This window comes from Oryzias latipes, chromosome 21 (genome assembly GCF_053564925.1).
Source record: "Oryzias latipes strain Hd-rR chromosome 21, Olatipes_Hd-rR_3.1".
Classification (NCBI taxonomy): domain Eukaryota; kingdom Metazoa; phylum Chordata; class Actinopteri; order Beloniformes; family Adrianichthyidae; genus Oryzias; species Oryzias latipes.
In genome coordinates, this window is record NC_136257.1 from 9,560,583 (window position 1) to 9,584,114 (window position 23,532).

Below are 23,532 nucleotides of genomic sequence, written 5' to 3' on the forward strand. Positions count from 1 at the left end.
AGCATCAATGGCTAAGGCTTGGGTTCACATTGCCTTCGGCTACACGCGTTTAGGCAAACCACTTTAGATTCAAAGTCTATGTAAGCGAGCATCAGGGGGTTCAATGTTTAAAAATCTTGCATTCATGCGTCACCTATGCAAGTTTCCACGCCTGTTTTCGGGATCTATGTACAAAATGAAACACATTGAAAGCTAAACTAGATGAAACAGTGACCAATCTGGGACTTGGATTTGGTAGTAAAGTATGGATGACGTCATGGAAGTGCCAACTGTTTGAAAATTGATCATGGAGGAGAAAATAATAATTGCAGTTTGGGCCCGACTGTAATTCTGTGAAACTAAGTCTTTCATACTTATCGGAATAGAGCTGTGAAAGAAAAAGCCTGGAGCAAGATTCACGAGATTTGCACCACTTCAACATTTCACACCAAGCCTCTTCCAACTGTAGGTGAGACATGCATTAATAAAAAGTAGAAAAAGAAAAGGAAGAGGAAGCCCCTCCCTGCTTTTCTACTGTGAACAAAATGGGACAGGGCTGGTTCAAAAACCAGTGTTTAGCACGTTCTTAAACAATGCCCAGTGTGTCACCTGAAGCATGCATATATTTTATTGTTATCTATTCTGTTAATTTGCTTTGACTTTCAAGATGAAATGTCCATTCTTGTTCCCGTATTTTATGAAATAGTTTGCTCCACAAAAGCAACTGTTATAGGATTGTTTTCTATTTTGCATCTTTTTGGCTGCTGCAACTTATAGTCCGAAAAATATGGTAGCAGAATTAACTTTTTTTTTAGGAGAAAGGTGTTTTTTTTTATTCCAGGCAGTAGATAGATGAAGTGCTTACAGTAGTGATGTATCTGCACTGTCGCAGAAGAGAATCCAGATTCACACAAATAGCTGCAGGGGCTTAGGTTTTTTTTTTTTTTTTTTATCCAAGAAGATGCTTTGAACCACAACAGGAGCTACTGTTAGTCTCAAGTGTCATTAGCTTCGGGGCTTTTCCAGCTAGCGCCAGGTAAAGATTAGATAACAATCAGGCCTTTAATAGATACTGTTGGAGGCTGTGGAGCCGTTCTGGTGCTGCACTGCTCCTCTGAAGAAAAGAGTGGAAACCCTGGTCATTGAAGAGGGTTTTTCTTTTTTACTTCTTGCGAGAAAACCCATCCGATTTGAAGTTATGCTTGAGTCATGTGAATGTGCATATTCAACACTGAGCCTCTCCTAATTCAAAACAGTTTAATAAGCTGCAAGTCTCCCCAGAAAGAGAGAAGTGTGTGTTATGATTACCTCACCGACATTCCAAAAAGTACAAAGCAGGCTTTTAGTCCGATGACATTCCTCCTTTAATATACTTCCATTATTAGAAGGGTTTTTTTAAGTATTGAGCAAAAAGCTCTGCAAACACTGACAGTGGAGGAATAACATCTGCATGTTTACTCAAGAGAAGATTCATTCCTGATAGGCTCCGCCAAAATGAGGAGGGGGAGAGGGAAAACAAGAAGAGGAAATTTGTGGAATCCCATCTGAGATTGCTTCCCTGATGGATTCTTTTTCCTGTCAGCTCAGACGAGAAATGAAGCTGGGGAAAATTAACTCCTGATACAGCTACGCTGAATTAAACAGAAAAAGAGGGGAGGGGGGCCAAAAAGAAGAAGAAGGAAAAAAATCCAACACACTTTTTAAGGATTCTAGCCTTGTCATTTTCAATTTTCTGCTCTTTGGACATGCTTGTATTCAGATTCCCCAACATCTATTCGCCATATCAATCCTAATTAGACAATCTGGGTCTGCGATGGATGGGAGCAGAGTTATTTGCATAATTTAATCATAAATACTCAGTGATACATATTTCCAAATGCATTTGTACAATTATCTTTTCATCCTTGGGGCAAAAGTATTAATATGATTAGGCAATAATTCTTTTTTTTTTTTTTTTTTTAAAGGGGGCAAAATAGGAAACCAGCAAGTGTGCACACTTTTTTAAACTCCAGCTTTGGGCTATATGAAAAATTAATTAATTTCTGAGGAAAATCAATTTCTCTATGTGACCATATTAGACAGAGCCTGGCAAGGGCCTGCATTCCTCATCCAATCAGGAAATCTCATCTGCTCCCTCTAACTTCTGTCAGGAGCATTTAACATCCTGGTGCGAGCATCGCTGACTTTCGCCATGCTTCCTAAATGTGCTGTAATGTGAGGGCCCTCACAGGTAAAAAAAAAAAAGGAAGAACAGTGTGAGGGAGGGGCGAATGGAGATCTTTGGGACATGTCACTCAGCACAACACACACAAAAAAAAATCAATAACCTGCTAGAATTTTTGATGTAAGGTTTTAAAATCCCTGCAAAAGTCAAAGGTGATGCTTTTTCTTAAATGTATTTATTCATTTTGGGGCGACTCCATAAAAATAAGTGCAATGCGCTGATTAATGCCGCAAGACCTGCTGCCAAAAGTGTGGCTTTGAAGCATTTCATTTCGCAAAGGAATTAATTGGTAATTCAGCGGCTGTGGCCGACACAGTAAAGGCATGCAAATAAGATAGGAGCAAGGAAAACTAATGCATTCAACAGGCAAATTAACAATACAGGCCTCTTTGCCATGCAAATAGCCTCTAAATCCACAAATGACATTAGACAGTGTCAAACAAAGCCTCTCTAACAAGTCAAATCTGGGGTTTTAGCAGCAGTCTTGGCTCAGCTTTTTTTATAAACGATAGGGGCCGAAGAGAAATATAAAGATTAAAGTGTTTTGTTTTTTTATTATCAGAGAGCTACTTTTCAACAAGAAAAAACTTCATTTGCTCCAACTTGACAGATCAATAGTCTAATTCTGATTTTTAGTTAAAAAAAAGAAATCGTTAGCATGCGGACTGTACCTAATCAAATACAGCAGATCCTCAAGAAGGATTAAAAACATGGAAAACAGACTTTCAATTCTTTTCGTCCTCCCTTCAATGAAGACAAATATCCCACCATCTTGGAGCCAATTTGGCTTTGAAGAAAGTACTCCAATGGATTTTGGTCTTAAACTGCTTTGTATACCATTATCTCTCACCCCTCTTTTCTCCCCTCCTCTATCTCTACCTCTGCCCCTCTCCTTCTCTAATCAGGCATCTGTCACTCTGTTTTTGAAGTTATTATCGCCCAGGCTCCCTCTTGGATGTGGTTGCCGGGTGACGGGTATCTTAGCACCCACTCTGACTGGGAACGATTTGAATGGAATCCAGAAATCTCCCCTGAGTACCTGTAAACACATACGTGCCTCGTAGAAAACAAATATATTATAAAGGGGAGCTCAGCGGAGGAGAGGAGGCGAAGAGAGACAAGCTGGCACCCTCGGTGGCAGCTCACACTGAGCGCTAAACAAAACAATTACCGTCATTTGCAAATATGTGTGTTTAGGCATAAACACTTTGGAAGCGGGGACCGGGAGAGGCGATAGCTCCCGTTAAAGTTCCCGGCATATTGGGATCAAGGGTTGGCAGGGCAGCGTGGGTGAGGAGAAAGGGAGAAAGAGTTTTCTTTCACCCTGACCCGAACCATTTCAGAGGAAAATCTGTTTGACTGAAACGAGCCGGGGAAAATCTATTTAAGAAGGGCATGTAAGTGAAAAGCCAGCCCATTCCCAGTGGTGGGACATTGTCTGGGGCGTGTGGTTAACCTTCAGGGGGAGACAATGATTGTCAATTAACTGGTGTATTTTTGCGCCCCAGCATCGGATAGCCTGCCTCCACAAAAGCAGACCAATGAGAGATATGCGATATCTCTGTGCCCCCCCCCCCTCGTGTTATAATAACCTTTCAGTGAGTTCAAGTGTCACGCAGCAATAAGAACCTTTTTCATCCCACCGCGGGGAAAATGAAAAGGAAAACAAGTAGCTGGAACACAGGGCTCCTGGAGGGCCACAATCATAATGTTAGAGGAGATTACAGACCTGGGATCAGTTTTGGAGCCAACGCTGCTGTCCTCAAAAAAGGGAAACATTTTATATTTTTCTGACATTAGCTTTAAATTGGACAAATTGAAAAAGTGTTTTTTTTAATCAACCTGAAAGTTTTTGATGAACTTTTAAAAACCTGTAGTTTGAAGTGTTTCTGCAGAGTTCTGCTTAAGGTAAAGGGGGAAACTGTTGGTGAGCACATCGACACTGAACCGATCCACTGAGAGTGGCGCTTAGACACAAAGGAGCGTGGAAAAGAAGAAATAAAGGGGCATGTGAAATAGCAGGAGCCATTGTGGAGCAGCATTATTCAGGTCATTGTTATCGTTGCACCACTGTGCAAAGAAGAAAAAAAAAAGACGTGACATTGTGGTAATAAGAGTGACACGAAAAGCTAAACTGTCCCAGGCAGAATGTTGTGTAACCTGAAGCTGTGAGCTTTTTTCCAACTGTAAGTTAACTGTAAAAAACAAAAACTGTCTGTATCTGAGGGAGGGAGGGGGGGGCTCGTTTTCACCTACAGGAGATCTTGTTTACTCAGAGCGATCGTTTTGTCAGCAGCAATTCAACGACAGACGGGGTAAAAAGCGTGCATCCCTGCAAATAAAATCAACTCTTTTCTAAGTAACAGGAGGCTTTTATCCTGCGGATGCTCCGCTGTTCCATGATGTAATTCTCCAAATGGGGCAGGCAGGCAGGCGGGCGGGCGGGTAGCAGGCGGGCAGGCCGGGCCTGAGTGATTGATTTCAGCCCAGCACCGGGAGAACCTGGCTGCTTTCAGAGACAATTACAGTCCTGTCCGTTTGCCCATAATAGCCCAGCACTTTAGCGTCATTAAAGCGACACGCGGCACTGCATTATCCTTTAACCCCATCGCTGGCCATCCCCCCATTGACAACCCAGGGAGTTCAACCACATACTTTGTCACCTGAAGCTCCAGCGCCAGGCTGGAGAGGCGAGGATCAGCGCACCGTTCGCTCCCTGGTGTAAAGAGGAGGATGCGTGAGTGTGTGTGAGTGTGTTTGTGCGTGTGGAGGGATGCTTTATGTAAATGATGCTTAAGCAGCAAAAGTGCACAGGTGAATTGTTGAGACGATTGCTGCGAGAATGGAAATATGAAGCTGCAGCATGCTTGGAGGCACTTCGCTGTAGATGTTCTGAGGCCGACTGGGAACTGTGTTTGCCGATGGCAAAAGAAAAAGAAAAAAGGAAAAAGGAAAACGTACACCAAAATTCAAAGAACTGCTTAGAAAGCAGCTTTAGAAGTTAAAATGTTTCACATTGTAAGACTCTGTCCTAAAGGAGAAGTAGGTTTGATCTTATGATTTACTGGAAATAGGATCAATAGTTGATCAAGATCATTGATCGAATAGTGGGGGGGGGAGATGAGCCGTGTTTGACATACAGATTTTTGAGCCATAACTTTTACATCACAAAATGAATTCTCTAAAAAATAAAAAAAAAAAGGAGCAGAGATGCAGTTCTTCTCCACCCTAATTTCATTTTTGGGAAGCAGATCAATAGAGAATCAATCACAGTGACAGGATGGATGGTAAATGTGGCCCTGCTGAAGCCTCCATGTGATCAATGCATGACAAGCAAAAGAAACTTTGATTTTTTTAAATTCTTCTAAATCAAATCATGATCTCTGCTTTAAATCACTCCACGTTAAAGCACAAAAACACTTTATAAAGCTTTAACTTAAACACATTTTGTTGTTTACCTGACTTCAGCTAATTTGTTGTTTTGGAGCAATCAGGCACATTTAATCAAGCTCCTTTTTTTTCTTACAGAGTGGATTCACCTCTGGCAAACACACTTCTTTCAAAATAAAGTGTCTCACTGCACTATTTCTTGAGATATATTTAAAAAAAACGTATGAAAATGATTTGAAACATTTCCTTAAATTGAGTTATCATAACTGAGCCAATATTTCCCCTGTGGCAAGGGCATTTAATGAGGCACAACCTCTATTTCAGTCGTTAAAAATGGGGGAAACTGGTTCAATTTAAACATTTTTTTAATTATATAAACATATTTACTGTAAGTGTGTAATTTATCAATTTGCTTTATGGAAATCTACCGATGTGTCATCGATTTATTTACAGTATACAGTCGGGGAACATGCTAGCTTATCTGTCACTGCGCACGTGCTCAAAAAACATAAAGAAAAAAACTTTATTCCAACTTTTTATTCCGCTTTTAACTCCTTTTCCATCCAGCTTGCGGCTTTTATAGTTCTCGTAAAAAGTTTAGTGACAGCACACCTTTAAACGCAAGGTTATAATAGGGGGGAGTTTTTTTAATTTTTATTTTATGCTAGGTAGGTTCTCTGAAATGTCCCCCCTCCCGCCGGCACTAACCTGGCGTTGGTGCAGTCGTTGTACAGCGTCTCAAAGTCCTTTCTGGAGATGAGTTTGCAGCGGTTCACCCCGGGTTGGATGGCGCCGAGCCCTCGGAGGATGCGGACCTGCTCCACATTGCACACCACCGGCGTGATCTCCAGCCGCTTCAGCTTGGTGTAGACCGTGTGCAGTCCGCCGACCAGGTGCTTCAGGAACAGGTCGAACGCCTGCGGAAGGCAGATGAGCTCGCAGCCGTCCACGGTGAAAGACGCCACCTTCGCGCCGCGCAGCTCGACCATCTTACACTCGTTGTTTTGCGGTATGTTTTCAACAGGCGACGGGGTCGAGTACACGGGTTTGCTGGGGGGCAGCGCCGCGGTCGGGATGCCGGGGCTGCCGGTGGCGAGGAGCTCTGATCTGAACAGGTTCTGTCCGGGTCCCGATGGGGGGGCGAGGGATGGAGACGGTGATGAAGTTGTCGACGGCGGGGACGTGGTGGCGGAGGGATTCGAGATCGGAGGCGGCGGGACCAGGGGAGTCGGTGGGAGCAGAGCAGCCGGTACGGCCATGGTCACCTACAAGAGGGGGGGAACAGAGCAGCCGAAGTTCAAAGTAGAAAACCCAGCCTGCCGAGACTCCGTAAATGAAAGAATCCACGAGAGTTTAGCTCCTCTGATAAGTTGAGAAGTAGAAAAAAAAAAAAAAAGAAGAAAAAACAGCCACCGCAACAACCCAGAAAAAAAGAAGAAGAAGAAAAAAAAGAAAGAAAAAAGGCGTGCTGAGTGAGGGTTTTTGGGGAAAGGGGGGGCGAGCCGCGGGACAATGATCAAAGATAGGAGGAGGAATGACAGGAGGAAAATGAGCTGAAAAGTGCAGCTCCGCTCTGTGGATGAGTTGTTGTTGTCACACGGTACAGAGGGGGCGGAGCTAAGGGACAGCGAAGCCTTTGAAGAACACAGCCGCTCTCTGTTTGACTAAACGCGCTCAACATCCCATCCAGGAGAGGACGATCTCTAGCGCTTTAAACTCCTAAAAACGTTTTTTTTACTCATAACTTAAGTCAAAGTGTATAAAACTGCTGCCCTAATTTGCTATTACACACTAAAAACTCCATAATTAAACACCCACTCTGATGAAACCGTGTTTTTTGGTGTTTTTAACATGTTCTTGTAGCATTTTCTCACGATGGAGGACACATTTAAAGAAAATTAAGCTTAAATTTGCATTTCTGAGTATTTTTTTTTCAATTCATTGTGAATCAGGGGCACATGAAAAAATGTCGTTTCAAAAAGCCTGTAGCAGTGACGTAGGTGCTACAGTTGGCGAGCCAGAAGCTTCCCGCTCCACCCCAATAGAACGCATCCGCTGGCTCAAAAACTGTTGGGCTGCACGGCTCTAATATTGCTCGCCATTTTTGTTTCACTGGTAATGTTAAGTTGGGTTTGTGAGGGGCTTTAAGCCAGCAGACAGCGTGTAAAAAGATGGATGATGGGAAGGGGGATGGGTTTACTCCGCCAACGATTCCGAAGTGAATTTTTAAAGAACTCCTGCCTGCAGAAACTATGTCCTAGAAAACAACTGTTTTTTTTTTATTATTATTTTGGCCAAAAACTGGATAATCATAATTAACACACCACTGAGAACACTTTTGAAATGGATTAGAATATATTTAAATCTTTCTAACTTGCTATTACACACTAACAACATCATAGTTTAAAAAGAAATCCAAGTAGGGGTGTTTTTAACCTAATCCAAGTCCAAGGTTAATGAGGGACTAACTTTTTTATGGGTTATTTGAACTGTGAAAAAAAAAAAACTAAGAAAAAACATAATTTGGGTTTAAATGAAACCACTATAACCCAAAAAAAACAACAACTCGTATTGCTCCAGAATGTGAGCTAAAAATATACCCGAAATGAATACCCCAAGAACTGGGTTGGAGAAATGACCCAAGTGTGAATGACTTTTGCTTAGAACGATCTAACCTAATCTGTCTTAAATGCTGTTTCACAGCCAAAAATACACAAAAAATGTATTTCTGATACTTTAATAATGTAATTATTATTATTATATATGTTTTACTATAGGAGAATAACAGACATGCACATATGAAAGAATATAAAAATTATTTGCTTTGTTATGTGAGATTAAACCATCTACTGTAACTTAAAACTCTTTTGAAAAAAGAGTATCAGTTCCTGAAATCTGAATCTTGAAGCATATACAGTATATGGCCCAACTTGAACTCTAAAGCTTCCTCAAAAAATATCAGCCTCGGATAGTACAGTAAGACAGAAACCTGCACGCTGTAAAGTGGGTTAAAGTCCAAACCATATACGAGGGCGTTGCAGCACCTTGCCTTTTTTCAATCTTTAGCTCTACAATTTCCTCTGAGCTCCAGATAAATTTTGTATTTTAAGAACCAAGAAGCAGTATGGTTAGTTTCAGAATGGGTTGCTGCGTTCTTTATTTTACTTTGAGGTGTGTTTGTTTTTTACACGTCACACTTCCTCCAACAGCCCACATGCACTTTTTATTGGAGATCCTAAATTGTGTTTTTTTTTTCCATCTCCATCTTCCTGCTTACTTTCATCTGTGACAGCCCAAAAAGTACCTTCTTGCCCAAAGTTTCAATTCTTTTCTCTAAAAAAAAAACCCCTTTTTTTAATTGATCAACTTTAACGTATTCCTGATGTCCTGTTTTTGTTGGATAAGCTTAAAAATGTGTGCCATTTCAAAATTATCATTCAGGGAAGAAGTAGCTTGTAGTGTAAAATCAATAGCTGCTTAAAATTCATTGCAAGGCAATCCATTTGCCCTTTATGTTGCTAACCTTTCACTTAAATATGCACCATATTAAGATTTCATTATATACAATGAATGTCACAACAGTTTGCCCACTACTTTTTCTTGTTTGCTGGGTTAACTGCAAATCATTGCTCTCGTAATGTCTGAAAAATGACTTTCATTAATATGGGAAAAGGAGAAAAAGAAAAACATCTGAGCCCCAGCAGCTTAAAAGGTACTAAAAGGCAACACAGGATATGTGTGATGTTTTAGATAAAACGGCTCTTTAGCAGACTGGGTGGGCTGCGTGTGTCCAACCCCTGTTATGAAAACACGGCACAACTCAAAAATGCAGCCTGCCGACCTGTGCTTCAAATTGCGCCATATCGCTTTGATTCGTTTAATCCACAAAAATAGAAAAATATTAATTCGAATGAACCAAGTCAAGAATCTACATTAAAGGAGCCAACTTTGACCCGAAAGAGGCATCAATTATCTCAATAAAAAAAAGTTACAGAATACTCCCATAGTTTTCCAAGAAGTACCGGCACGTTATGCGCACGTGGATTAGATTGCGGTAAACAAATGACCGTGTCAAAATGTAATCACCCTGTATGATGTATGGCATCAGGAAAGTGTTTGAAAATGTATGGATACGAGACAGGACTTGTGTATGATCAATGACACACTATATTGTTTGATGTCATAATTTATTCAGCCCATAACGCCTTGATAAAACAATGTTGAAAAGCAATTTAAATTAAATTCATTTAAATGTCAATTCTCATGGTTAGGATTTTTCTATAATTGGCTATTTAATTAAAATAATTTTCATAGTCATTAATACAGCCAGCAAGTTGTAGTGCGCTGACGTGTTTTAATTACATGGTATTAACAAAATTGATATGCTTTAGAAAGCATGGTGAATAAGAAATAATTAGAACAATCATACATCATCCTCTTATGGACATTAAGTGTATCACAATATAATTGATGAACTTAAAAAAGGAGGGAGATAAATAACTATTTCTTCTGAGTTGGTGTGCAGAGATTGTGGGGGGGGGGGGGGGGGGGGTCATACTTACAGAGTGTTATATTTCAGATTCAAATTAATATGTGTAGCATAACTTTGCTTCTTTTTTTTTTTTTTTTTTTGGAGTCAAAGCACCTTCCCTTTAATCAAGGAATGCGTGACATTTGAAGGCACTGACGCTTTGTATCCCTTTAAAAATGTCCTTTTAGATCTTCCAAATGCATTCCTGCACGGGCAAACGAGATGAACAAAAGCAGACACAGAAATCATTTAGATGCTTGGAAGAAAGCACTTATTGATCATGAATATTTGTTCCTCCAAGGTTATACTGCCTTGACCCCATCTCTCCTTAGACGTCGGCTAACACAAACATGCCACTTGGGGTGAAGGGGAGATGACAGAGAGTGCTCTGATGGCGGAGGGTGAGTGATAACATTCTGCACCAGCCACATCAATGGCTTTTGTGTTTGAAAATTGCTGGTTTTCTCTTCCAAGTTTGGTGATGTTGCCTTTAATCTCCCGATTGAACCCTCTTACCTTTTGTTCACCGTGTTGAATGTGATGCTATGAATCTGCAGCTTAGTGTTCAGCGCTGAAAAGATAAGTAATTCCAGATCACGTCAATTATACAAACATTAATCAGAAATGAATTTGACGCGTTTCGCAATTTTTTCTTCTCTTTTCATCATAAGGCCGACGGGTTCATCAATTTTTTGGTTTGTCTTTCAGCAGCTGACCATCGAGGAAGACCACAAGCAAAACATTTGTACATTAATTTAGCTTTTAAGTTTACAACAGAGGCTGGCTTTGAACCCACAATCTATTAAAAAGCCTCATTGCTCAACAGTCTGAGGGCACAATACCTTATCATTTCAAATCATATATAAAGATGCAGGTTAGATAACAACAAATCCGTTTGGCACTGCTAGCATACCTGCTACTGGGAGTGTAAAGGTAATTTAGCACTTTGGCTAGTAGAAGCCACAGCATTTTAGAGGAAAATGAAGCAATACAATGTAAATGTAATTAAATACAAAGAGGACGGAAAAGGAATGCTAATATTTTCTGAAGAAATGGAACATCTCAGGAAAAGCAGGTGTGCACAAATAACGGTTCTTGAGCAACTAAAGTTGTAGCAACTTTATGTGATTGTAACTGAAACCCAAACACCAATCTTTTTTTCACGCCAGTAAGTTACAAAAACAATTTAAAAATGGGTGGATATTATGTTCTGCTGGTACTTATTACTTATTTATATTTGGTATCAAAAGTAACTATGTACTTAAGGGTCCCACCCGACTCATCTATTGATCAATTGTAAAATTGTTACCAGTGGTCTTTTAATTATGATTGTCATTTTAGACCAAAATAAAAAACCTGTGTTGTATTCTAGGACATAGTTTCTGCAGAGCGACAGTAGTTCAATGAGAGCTCCCGGTTTACAGGCTGTCCCATTGGCTTACAGCCGCTTACTGCCCCAACTTAACATTACCAGTGCAACAAAAATGGTGATCAATGTTGGAGCTATATAGCTGTACAGTTTTGAGCCAGATGCCAGTTCAGACAAGGAAAACAAAGACGTACACTGATCTGCATCAAGCAGGGGTCTCGTGGCCCGCCCAGCGTATTTTCTATGTAACAAAAATAATCTTTTTCAAACTGCGTTTTATTTTTAAATCTGCTCCTGATTAACAACAATTTGAATAGAATAAAATTCGGAAATACAATGTTAATCTTAGTTTTCCTTAATTATGTCCATCATCAGAAAAATGCTTCAAGAACATGTTAAAAACACAGAAATTACGATTTTCATCAGATTGCTTAAGAACCTATGCCAGAATAAAATATTTCCTTTGGTAAAATTAAAAGAATTGCAGAAAAACTCTCCCAACCATCAAAATGATAGGGATTAAATGTGAATTTGATTTCAATTCGAGAATATGTAGAGAAAATTAAGGCTGGGTGTCTGGCTGGACTGCCCGGCGGGCAGATTCCCTCTATCTGCTATGCCATGCCGGTGTTGGGGGGCTCTGGCTACCGCTGCGGCTTCAGCGGGGGTCTTGGTGTAGAGACGGCGGGGCACTCTCCCTCTTTTTACAATCCATCATCCACCTCAGCAGAACATAAACACCCACCTGAGTACAGGTGTCAGCTCACCTTTACACAAATACTATGTGTGACAGAATTAAATGCTTTACATGTGTTGGTTTGTGTGCATATGTGTGTGTGAACTGCAGTTGTGTTGAGTACATGTAGACATGATTGTATTTTTGGAGCCAACAAATATGTTAGTAACACTTGAGTATGTGTAGACACAGGCCCCGCCCCTTTTGTCTAACATTTACACCAGACAGCAATGATGATAATCCTCCAGCATCTTGTTGCTTTATTATTGTACCCCCCCCCCCCATCACCACCACCACCTCTGTAATCATCTTCTAGATTTCCTTAACTCCGCTTTTCCTTCTTCAGTCTGTGCCCTTACCCCCTGTCTTCAACATCCCTCCCTCCCTTCTTTTTTTCTTCTTCTTTTCCAACAAAAAACGGATACAGATGTAATCAATTTAAATAAAGTTTAGCCTAAATTACAAAAGGGGTTTATACAAATACACACCTTGTGTGTCAGAAGATCCACAACCCCCTGTTGTAACAGTAAAATATGTCCAACACAAGAGGCCTTCAGCTCCTATCTGTGTGCTCAGCTGTTGGGCAGGACAAGTTAAAAAAAGACAGGACTGAAAGTCCAGATTGGTTTTTGCTGCAGCCTTGTAACGATAATGCATAGATAGATTAGTTAGTAGCTAAAATAGTTGGTGGTTGAAACTGTAAAGGGAGCAAAAACTCAAAACTGTGAAGATGTAGAGAAGATGCGTGATTTCACCTATTACTTCATAGTGACTTGAGTTATTGTCAGTATTTTGGCTTTGTGTTGCTGCTGATCCCTCTTTAAAACAAAAAAAAGGTTTGACAAACTTACCTGTCCATTGTTGTGTACACTTATTCAAAAGCTGAGGGTTACAAAGTTTCAAGGATAAAAAAAAATCATCATTGTATAGGTTTCATGTTCATCAAATAAAAGTTTGTGGTTTTGGAGCCAAGATAAATAGAGGCAACTAGTGGTTATCTGGTGAACTGACCTAGCATGACACTGGTGGAACTGTACAAGGCAAGAAATGATCAATAAAAATATAAATGACACTTCTGCAAAGGTGCTATGCAGAATGTAATTGTGACTGCATAACATAAACAAAACTGTAAATAGAAATACATAGATCATCAGGTGTTGTAAAAAAAACGGGGTGGGATCACACAAGATCTGTCTTCACCCACTCCTTTTCAAGCACACTGTCTTGTTTCATCTTTGTTTTTTTAAACTCTTGAGTTTGTTTTCATTTGCGGTTGAAATAAAGAAAAATGTGAAAAGTGTGTCTCATCAATTATTTTGATAAACCAGCTTCACACAGGAAATGATAAAAACAGCTATATTTTATTTAATATTTGAAAAAAAAAATAGCTTAACTTATGAAATGGGATATTTTCCGATGACAGAGAAGCGACAGAATTTTTCAAAATAAATGTAAATGGGCTTCACCTCCCTTCTGGAATTAGTAGGAAATGATTAACCTCAGTTGCATTGGTTTAAATGCTCCTTCACACAAAGTCCTCAAAATACCGTAACTATGAACTTGAACTGCTCAGTGGCAGTCAAATGAAGCTCATCTTATTTCCATAGAATCCTCCTCACCAATACTTGTACAATTAGAGCGGTCACGGCCCACATCTCCCAGCACTTCATTTGACGCCACACGGCTTCCAGCACAACTGGAGCGCACGAAACAGAAAGATTTGTGGATATCTAAATTGCCAAAGCCGAAACCTGTATAAACAGCGGTAATTACCGGGCCATTGACAGTCTCTCAGTGTTGTGCTCATTCTGCCACAGCCGCAGTGATTAAAATGAATCCTCATCGACTTCTCCATTAAAGAGCTGGCAGGAGCGATCCCATGACCTTTCCCGATTGATTGAACATAACAATCACAATTCAATTGTAATGCAAAGAGAACATTTGTTATAATGTACATGAGATGCATGAGCCATTTCCTGGGAACGGAGAAGGGTAATCAATGGAGTGACTCTTGGCGTGATGCAAGGAGAATGAGGCTGTTTGCAGGCCCTAATTCACAGAGCCTGCAGTGTATGATGGAAAGCAATGATATGCATGTAAACACCCCGATTTCTCCTCTGCCCGTCGTTCACTGGGATAACAACAAATCCTGACTTCTATTCGCAGAAAGAGCCCGGGTGTCTGAGACATACACGTGCGCACCTTTGGTTGGAGATCAAAGTTTCAGCCATATATTATGTCATTTACTTGGGAGATACAAGGATCATGCTTGTCTTGCAGAACAGCTGCTTGATTTCAAAGACGAGATCTGCCGACAAATGTCTCGAAGCTAAAAAAAAAAAAGGGGAATCTACAGTCACAATAAAAAAATAAATAGATATGCAGCTGCATAACACATACAATGATGGTATGGGGTACTTAAAGAGAGACAAGCTTCTCAAAGACCAATAACTGATGATTAGCCAAACACATGAACTTGCACAATCCATGAGAGAATGACAAACCCGACACAGTACAGCCCTTAAAAGCTGCACTTCATCACGTCTTTTAAGGGCTGCCTTATAAAAAGTGTATGTGAATCATGTCCTGAAGGAAATTTCTTTTTAGAATCAAGAGATTATAGTTTACACGGACATTAAACAGATTAAACCGGCCTGCTTTCTAAAGGCATTTTATCTAATGGAGAAAATTTGGAATGTTAATTGAGAAATTCTTATGGCAAAATTATATTTAAACCCCCCCCTTGCTTAATTCTCTCACATACAGCCTCACCGTCTGCTCTGCTAGTGTTTTTTTTTTTTTTTTTTTAGTTAGTTAGATGAAATCAAATGGCTAATCAGAGCCATAAGCTGGGAGACATTAGGAGAGTGAAGCAGTGTTTGCCATGCTAAAAGGTAATTGTCTCGGAAAACTCCATCGATGACAGATTCAATTCCATTTAGTAAATGTTTAATAAATGTTGAACAAACTGGTGGGCCTATCTCGGTGCACTCAGAAAACAAAGGGAAACTTAAATTGCTTTAATCATCCCCCAGCTTTGACGTTGTTATTGGCCTTAAAAATAGCAGTTAACAGAAACTGTCCGGCTGAGGAAATTGAACTGCATTTCCAAAACGATCCGTAATTAAGATAGGGGGGCATCCCGAGCAGCCATGTCCTGGCAAACTGTTGTGACTAGGAAAAACATTCCAAGTCATACAAAGCTATTCAATTAACAGAAGGACCCTAGGAAAACAATCCTTCTATTATGTATCACTTACTTTAATCAGATTTAAAGCAATTGTAGCCCTTTTGAAAATCCCTTAAAACACAAACATGTTAATTAACAGATAGGAGGGTGGAAAGATGTATTTTTCATTAGCGGGTAAAATAATGCTCCCCTTTAACATCAAGGAAAATCAACTGCTTACTGCAGTTAAACCAGTCAGCGGTGTAAATTCCCTGCCAGCATTTTTATTTAAAACCTCATTAATGTGTTTCAAGCCAGAATAGCTGTACCTTTAATCTGCACTAAAAGGAAATAATGCGTTTCCGGCTTTATTTACCAGCCTTACTTAACAAGTGTTCCTGTACAATTAGAATTGTTAATAGATCTGGAAACAAAGGGACTTTGAAGGTGGGAAAGTGCTGACATTATTTCACGGGGGAAAAACACTCTTGAGAAAAAAGATCTGCTGTAAAATGTAGTTTCCTGGAACACAGGCGTACTGCAATGTTGGTTGCTCTCATTAGAAATGGCATGCACAGGACATAAATCAAAGACCCGTAAAACATTTCATTGCCACACAACACTATATTACACACTTGCCGGTTTTGCCACACTGATTATATTTAAACAATGTAATTTTACTTTATTCCCATTAAATCTATGCAGAGTTTTACAATCCATAAACTGAGTATCTGTAATAAACGTTAATAAATGTCAGAATTTGCATTCGGGGGGAAAAAACAGCCATCTACATTTCTCGCAAATATCAATCTATGAACCTTTCAACGTTTCGTCAAACAAAATGCTAATTGTACCTTTAGGAATTTAGGAGACAAGTGACAAGAAATGAGATGCAATGTCCTTTGGAATCAGGATATCAGCTGAAATTGAATACATTAACTGTGGGACAAAGCAAAGTGGAAGAGGACTAATGAAAAACATGGGAGAAACACTCAACAAATACACGAAATGTTCATTTAGTGGGAGTTCAGGTGAATGCATTCCTTTTTTCCCACCTTCCTGGAAACCAGAAATCATTTGTGGGGATCCTACACATGGATATATGACAATCTTTTGAAAAGACAAGTGGAGGGACATCATTTCATTGTTTTGATGGTCCCTAAATCTGTTATGGTTGCATGTATGAAACCTATTCAAATTTTTACAATTTGATGTGTCATTTTTGTCCAGTACCGTAATTTAGCTGTCCGACAGGTCTTTGTTATTTGCAGGGCACTGTTAGATTTTCTATGGACACCTGGGCCCACTTCTACTTCATTCTGTTTAGACACTGATGTGTTAGTGATACCTTAGCCAATTCTTAAAACTAATTCAAAGCAATTTCTATGCTTGCTGGCCTTGAGATGAAGTCATCACTTTTTATATTCAGCTACATTTGTAAAAAATGTGTTTTATTGTGTGCTATACAACAACTGTCACACAAACTCCCAAGTTCAAGTCCTGAAGAGCTTGCATTGATGTACTCTAGTTTCAAAAACGGATGCCATATAAAGTTCTCACAGATATCTGATTGGAAGATTGAAGGTTTCCACTTTATCTGGCCATTTGCTGAAGTGTCCTTTGGTAAGACACTGAGCCCCACAGTGCTCCTGATGATCTGGTTAGCGCCTTGTTTGGCAGCTCCGCCACCATTGGTGTGTGAATGTGGGCGAACAGGACTGTGACTACAAAGTGGTTTCGGCCTGAATCAAGGCAGAAAAGCCCTTCGACCTTGCACACAACTCTCCTTACCGGTGAATACCGGCTGTCTGCAGTCGAAAAACGGGCAAACCTGTATGCGGCACCCAGGTAGCCCTATGGAAATTTCAAAGTCGCAGACCGCTTGGTGAACGTGAAGAGTAAAAATATTCATGCATATTTACCTACGGACATGCTGCAAGTGACAAGTCGTAGCAAAAACGTACACAACATGTACGGGCAAATGAGGGTCAAGTAGGTGAGACACAGGCATGTTGTACGGATTTTTCTTTTATTCAACCGCTCCAAATCCTGCGCACAAATGATAAAATAAGCCCCTTGCACTCTACTCGCTTGCAGCACTTATGCATTACGCGGACACCCTGTACCCGCAGCAATTGTGCACGGTTAGCAAGGAGCCATTACAAGCACCTTATAGGGCAACATATGGGCACCATACGACAGTGTTACCCGTACATCATAAGAACCCTTACAAATGCTTCATGATACAATTACCATACGCAAGACAATGGTACATACCATTTTCATGACATCCCTTACAGTGGCCGTACAAGCTTTAAGGAAACTGCAAGACACAACTTCACTCACCTTAAGATTCAGCTGCTTCTGTCAACGACCCTCCATGGGCCCGGACAACTCAAAAACCTGGAGCACCCATCCAGGTCAACCCCCATATGGGTGCATGTGACTAAAGCTTTAAACAGGTTGATGTCATTTTTTTTCTGTTATAAATTATAGTTGTTTTACATTTATGTAAATGGGACCTGATTTATAGTTGATCCAGTAAACTGACCTAAAAGTTACTTCTGTTTTTTAAACCAACATGAAACAGGAAGTGCAACCATTACTCTTTGTTGACACATCAACAATGCCATATATACAGTATTTCTATGTGAGGAAACTGAAAACCATTTTTTGTCTTTGTTTTACAAATATTGAAAGATATTGACAGATAAATAATGAAAGTTATGGTGAAGGTTGTAAAGACTTGTGTGCGCACATCTACTTCAATGGGAAGTTAAGCTTGATTTTTGCCTGAGTAACATCGTGTCGTTGCTATGTAATCTATACGGCAAAGCCTTAGCCTGTCGTGTATCTTACCAGAAATGTAATTACATATCAGAGTGATGCAGATTTCAACACCTGTGATATGTTCAGCTAGTGCACTGTTTAAACACAGCAATTTATGGTGACAGCATTGCTCAACTTGGCAACACCATCTGCTCGGCTCTGATGTGCACTCCCTTTCATTTCTGCAGACCCTCCAAAGAAAACTGGAAGCAGAGGAGTTGGTTAAAACTGTGGTATGTTAGAGTGAAAAAAAACTGTGGTATGTTTATTTTTTTATAACTAACCTCTTAAAAAAGAAATGAATTGGAAAGTTCTTTATTTTTTCATCTTAATCCAAGTTAACACATCAGACCTCTGCAGTTTCTTGTTTTCTGAAGACCCACCATTCTAAATTTAAATTTACTGTTTTGGTTCAAAAGAATCATCTGATGTTAATCATGGGAGAAATCAGTCATGTCTTTATGTACCATGATCACCATATAATAATGATATTAAAGTGCATCATACGATGCAAAAAAATTTATCTCGCAAAATAGTACACAAAGTCATTTATCTTTTTGACATCTCAGCTGTAGAATAATACATCTTGGCTGGGCAGCATCATGAGCCTTAATATCTCTCAGTTTGCAGCAGGTCACTATACTCTGCTGACTTTCTAAACTATGCGGCAAACAGCAATGATTATTCATGTCATTCTTCAAAGGTCCTTGAGAGGGGTTTGTTGCAGCAGCGATTCAACCTTTCGTATTAATTCAAGCTTGGCTAAGATTGTACCATCTGGGTCCTTGTATTTCATGATTAATGCCAAAGAGTCGATTCATATTCACAACTGGAGTTTAATAAACAAGGATTTGAGAGCTAAATGGCACAAACAAACGCTTGAAACGAACTTATTCCTCGTATCTCGTTTGTGTTCTTCAATAAAGCCTGTGTAATTGCTCTGCACAATTATCTCTCTGATTCACATATGTTGGGATTTTGTTATTAACATAGTGTGCTTCTTCCACAGATTAAATAGTCCTACAACTCTAAGATGCCTTGAGACACATGTATGTAAGCATCTTTATTTGGTTCAAATTAACTTACGACTGGTACAGAGTGATTAACACATGCACGCACACACACACACGTACATGCACAAAAAGAATTGGCTTTTCCTTACTGTATTAACGTGTCAACAAATGCTTTCCCTTTCAAATGAAATTGTTTATATTCACATTATGACTTGGCAGAACAAATTAACTTTGCAGTGTTTACGTTCTATTTCAATGTCACTGCGACTCAAACTACACTAAGCTTTTGTTGCTGATTGTTGTCTCCAAATGTGGAGAATTAGGGACACACAACAGTGACCTCTACAGGCACGCAGGGGAAATGAGCCAAGGTGGTTTGTACTCAAATATCTTTAGAGTTGGAAAAAGAAAAACCTTGTTTTTTAAAGTTTGAATTTTAGTTCAATGAAATTAAAAGATTTCTTTTAAAAGTTTGAAGCAGCTAAAAATCCATATTATTCACTTTAAGGGGTTCAGTTGATCAGGCTCATCCACATTTTAATGGGATGTATTGTACAAACACAGGAGACCTGTGCACCTCAACAAGTAATGTCCTGACAAAGCGAACTGCTTTGCTCTTAGTTGAAGACAAAGAACAGTGTGGACCGATGTAGAATGGGTTGGTGCCAAGCCACAAAGACCACAGCCAAGCGCAGGATCGCAGAGGAGGAATGAATGATGCTCTGATAAGAGAAAAAGTGAAGGGGGCAGACCAAACAGGAAAACTAAGAAGGGGGGAATGTATGGGGTGTTGCCTGCCTGAGCAGTGTTGATGTGAATATGTTGCATTCCTCTGTTTTTGATCTTTTTTTGTGGGGGGTCATTTTTACTGATTCGTGTTTGTTTTTGTTTTTTTTACATGAAAATAAGAGCAAAAAAAAAAAAAAAACACCATTAAAAAAAATCAGAAAACTACTATAAAAAACTGATCTTTGGCTTCACATGGCTTAAGGCCTGTTTCCAAATTTCTTTGAGCAAATCGGTCTTTTCACCCACATGAATGACAGATGAGAAATAGGTAAGCTCTGCTAAAGAAGCCTTACATCTGTGCAAATGGGATGAAGTAACAGATTGTGGAATGGTAATGAACATTTTGATTAGAATCGAATCACCACTGCTGAGCACATCTGATGCCAAAACATATGCGACATATGGGGGGTTAAAAATGCCATTCTTTAACAAATGCAGCCCACTGGTGGCACCGTCACAAAGCTTAAATGCGGAATTAGTAATTGTGAACAATGCAGAAATGGAGAGAAAAGGATAAAAAAAAACAGGCTGATCTGCCTCATTTTTCACACAAGGGACTTGCAGAACACAGGCTATGTTGTCCCCCTCCCCTCTTTTTCCGTCTTACCCAAGATCTCCTTTATATATTCAAATCCACTTCAGCAGCATAAAATTCTCCCAAGAGACTTTATTGTCCTCCTGCTCGTCCCTTGAGCTTCTCATCTCTCAGGAACATCTCTTCCCTTCACACAATTCAGTCCTACAACTACGGAACAGGCTCTTTTTTGTCTGCGGCCCTTTTCATTAGAAATACTTCATACAGTTTAATGAAAACGAATCAAAACATCCTTAAAAGCAAACCTTGAACATATGCACATCATGAAGCCTCAATGCAAAGCATCCTTTCCAGTATATGTGTGATGGCCTGCAAAAAAAACAAAAAAACCCAGTTTCCCAGAATTACAGAACCTCTGAATGATCATCTCAGTTGTGTTATTATGTGTGAAAACAAAGGATACACACATTTCCTCTGCCTCTCAGACTCACTGCATTCAGAAAAGTCAGAATGGCTCATTTTTCACTGATGGCTGGGTTGCAATTGCAGTTTGAGAAGTGTATGAACAATGTACTTTCATCATAATGCGGTCCAAATGTTTCTAAAGGCGTGTAGGTCTGCTCTAGTGAACTTGAATGTGTGGTTCCTGGTGCATAAAGTAAGCATAGGGCCAAGACTATTTCAATGAGGAAACTCGAAAGCCTCAGGCGTCATGCATTACCATAAAAAGGACTCACTGGCATGAAAATACTCAAATTATTGTTATCACTGCAGAAATTCTGCAGGTTTTAAAGTCATCATGAGACATTTTAGCTGAAGTGTTGAACATAATCTTTGGTTTTGTAGCGAATCTGGCATCAAGGAGAGCTCTGCTGTGAAGAAAAACACACAAAAAAACCCACTTCTGCAGGACTGATTCCATCTAAATATCACAACATTATCATATCAATTCGCTGCTAGCATGATGCAAATAGGCTCAATGGCATGCATGCTGCTACAAAACTCTCCCACAGGGTTCTAATTAAACAGAACAATTTCCCACTCGCCATTCTCCTTCAGAAAGGCACCGGTCTGCGGCCCTGTGATCTGCCGCAGACGAAATGAGACGCAGCAGCTACAACAGGAACGAGACGCGGCCGCCGTATTCCCTGCGCTCCTTGAATAGATAATGCTTTCCTTCGCAATCCTTTATTCTTTCAAAAAAGAATCCATCAGAGGCCAAATATGAATTCTTCTCGTCATATGGAGGAGCTACACAAGTGGCATCCTAGGGTGGGGGCTTTTGAATGATTGAGGGGACACATAAAGGCTTTCTTGTGGCGCTTTGAACTTTCTGCAGAGTTCTGAGAACCATCAACTTATTCCCTGCTCTGCAGGAGACTTGATGTTAAAAGACAACATTAATGAAAGCTCTGTAACAGGTAGAGACAGAAGGATTAATGCAATCTAAACACGGCGAGCCTCTGTGAACGGGAAACGGCTAGCAGGTGAATGGGGGAAACAGTTTTCTTCACTTTTCCTCCTTCCTTCCGCAATGAATCTCCTTTAAAGAAATGCCAACAGATCTGATCGCCTAATTCTCTATTCCCTCCCTCGCCTCCCCTCGCTGGCCCATAAAGATGCACGTGCTGGGGAATCACTTCAAGGAATGACATTGACTGGGGAAGTGCTGACTTGCAGCACTGTTTGTCTTTAGATGTGAGAGATCAAATCAATGTACACCCTGTTCTGCGAGGCCGATTAGCATTAGCTCGAAGGTGCCGGCTCGCCCTCCATCATTAGCATTTACATCTGACTCCCCAAACATGCAGGATTTGTGCTTTAACTGCAATGGTGGATGCAAAGAACAAAACATTTGACGCTGAGGGAAGTGTGAGGTTGTCATAATGAGGCTAGATAAGCCAGACAGTGGCTGACACTGACATTTTTTATTGGTGTGAGCGGCGTTATTTGTCACAGGTCTTGTGTGCAATGGTGCTTTCAAATGGAAAATACCACGATGAGATCTCCTGAGTGCTTAAGTCAGATGGATTGAATGCTCTTGAACGCTGATAAAGGTTGATTTCAGGTTGTGCCAACATTATCGTGGCCGAACTAATGCAGAATAATTATCATTTTTCTTCCTGTCAAAGACACAACAAAGACATATTTAAGGCTTAAAATGCACATTTCTACCTAAAATATGGACAAAGATAAGTTGTTAAAAAATAATGCCAACACATGAAACTTGAAGTCCCACTCCAATCAATTTTGATCTATTTTAAAAGCTTTCCCAGTATTAAAAAAAATTGATTATGCTGTTTTCAGTCAAAAATATAGGACGTAGTTTCTGCAGAGCAGAAGTTCATCAGACATTCGACTCTGAGTTGGGGGCAGGATCGTTGGTGCAGAGTGAGCCTGTCCTGACTTCCCATCATCCCTTGGATTACACTTTCTCGCACATCTCCTCACATCCCCAACCCAACATTACCCATGCAAATAAAATGGTGACCAATACTGGCTTTGGCCAGTCAAGCAGTTTAGAACCAGATGCCAGCTCAGCTGAGGAAAATGAAGACATATGTGGATCTAGTCATCTACAAGTGGATGCATCAGAATGGAGCGAGGCAGGGATCTTCTGACGGCAGCACCTACGTCACTGCTACAAACTTTTTCAAACTGCATTTTTGTCGTCTGCTCCTGATTCACAACAGTTTGAATAAAAAAATGTAAAGAAACACAATTTTAAGCTTAATTTTCTTTATATGCACATCCTCCATCGTCAGAAAAATGCCACAAGAACATGTCAAAAACACAATTTTTCAGTGGAGTGGATCTTTGAGATTAAAAGAGAGCTAAGATTTTGGCATTTCACTTTTACCACATCTGAATTCATGATGTTTGCCTGCAACTTCATGCTAATGATCAAAGTTGAGGGGGGGGGGGGGGGGGGGGATTCTCCTGAGTGCAAGTTATGAAGATGAGATGA

General features: G+C 40.1%; 1 protein-coding gene across 2 annotated transcripts in view; it reads left to right on the forward strand.

The window, feature by feature from the left end:
- Window positions 1–10,300: 10,300 nt before the first annotated feature.
- Window positions 10,301–23,532, forward strand: part of LOC110017411 (uncharacterized) — a 28,954-nt gene continuing 15,722 nt past the window's right edge. The window contains exon 1 of one of the 2 annotated variants that reach the window (XR_013652913.1): window positions 10,301–10,525. Coding sequence is in view for 1 of the 2 variants with exons in the window: in XM_078940039.1 (XP_078796165.1) it covers window positions 10,498–10,525 (28 nt within the window). In the remaining variant the exon portion in view is untranslated. The remainder of the gene's footprint in view (window positions 10,526–23,532) is intronic. The other variant, XM_078940039.1, reaches the window with a different exon arrangement.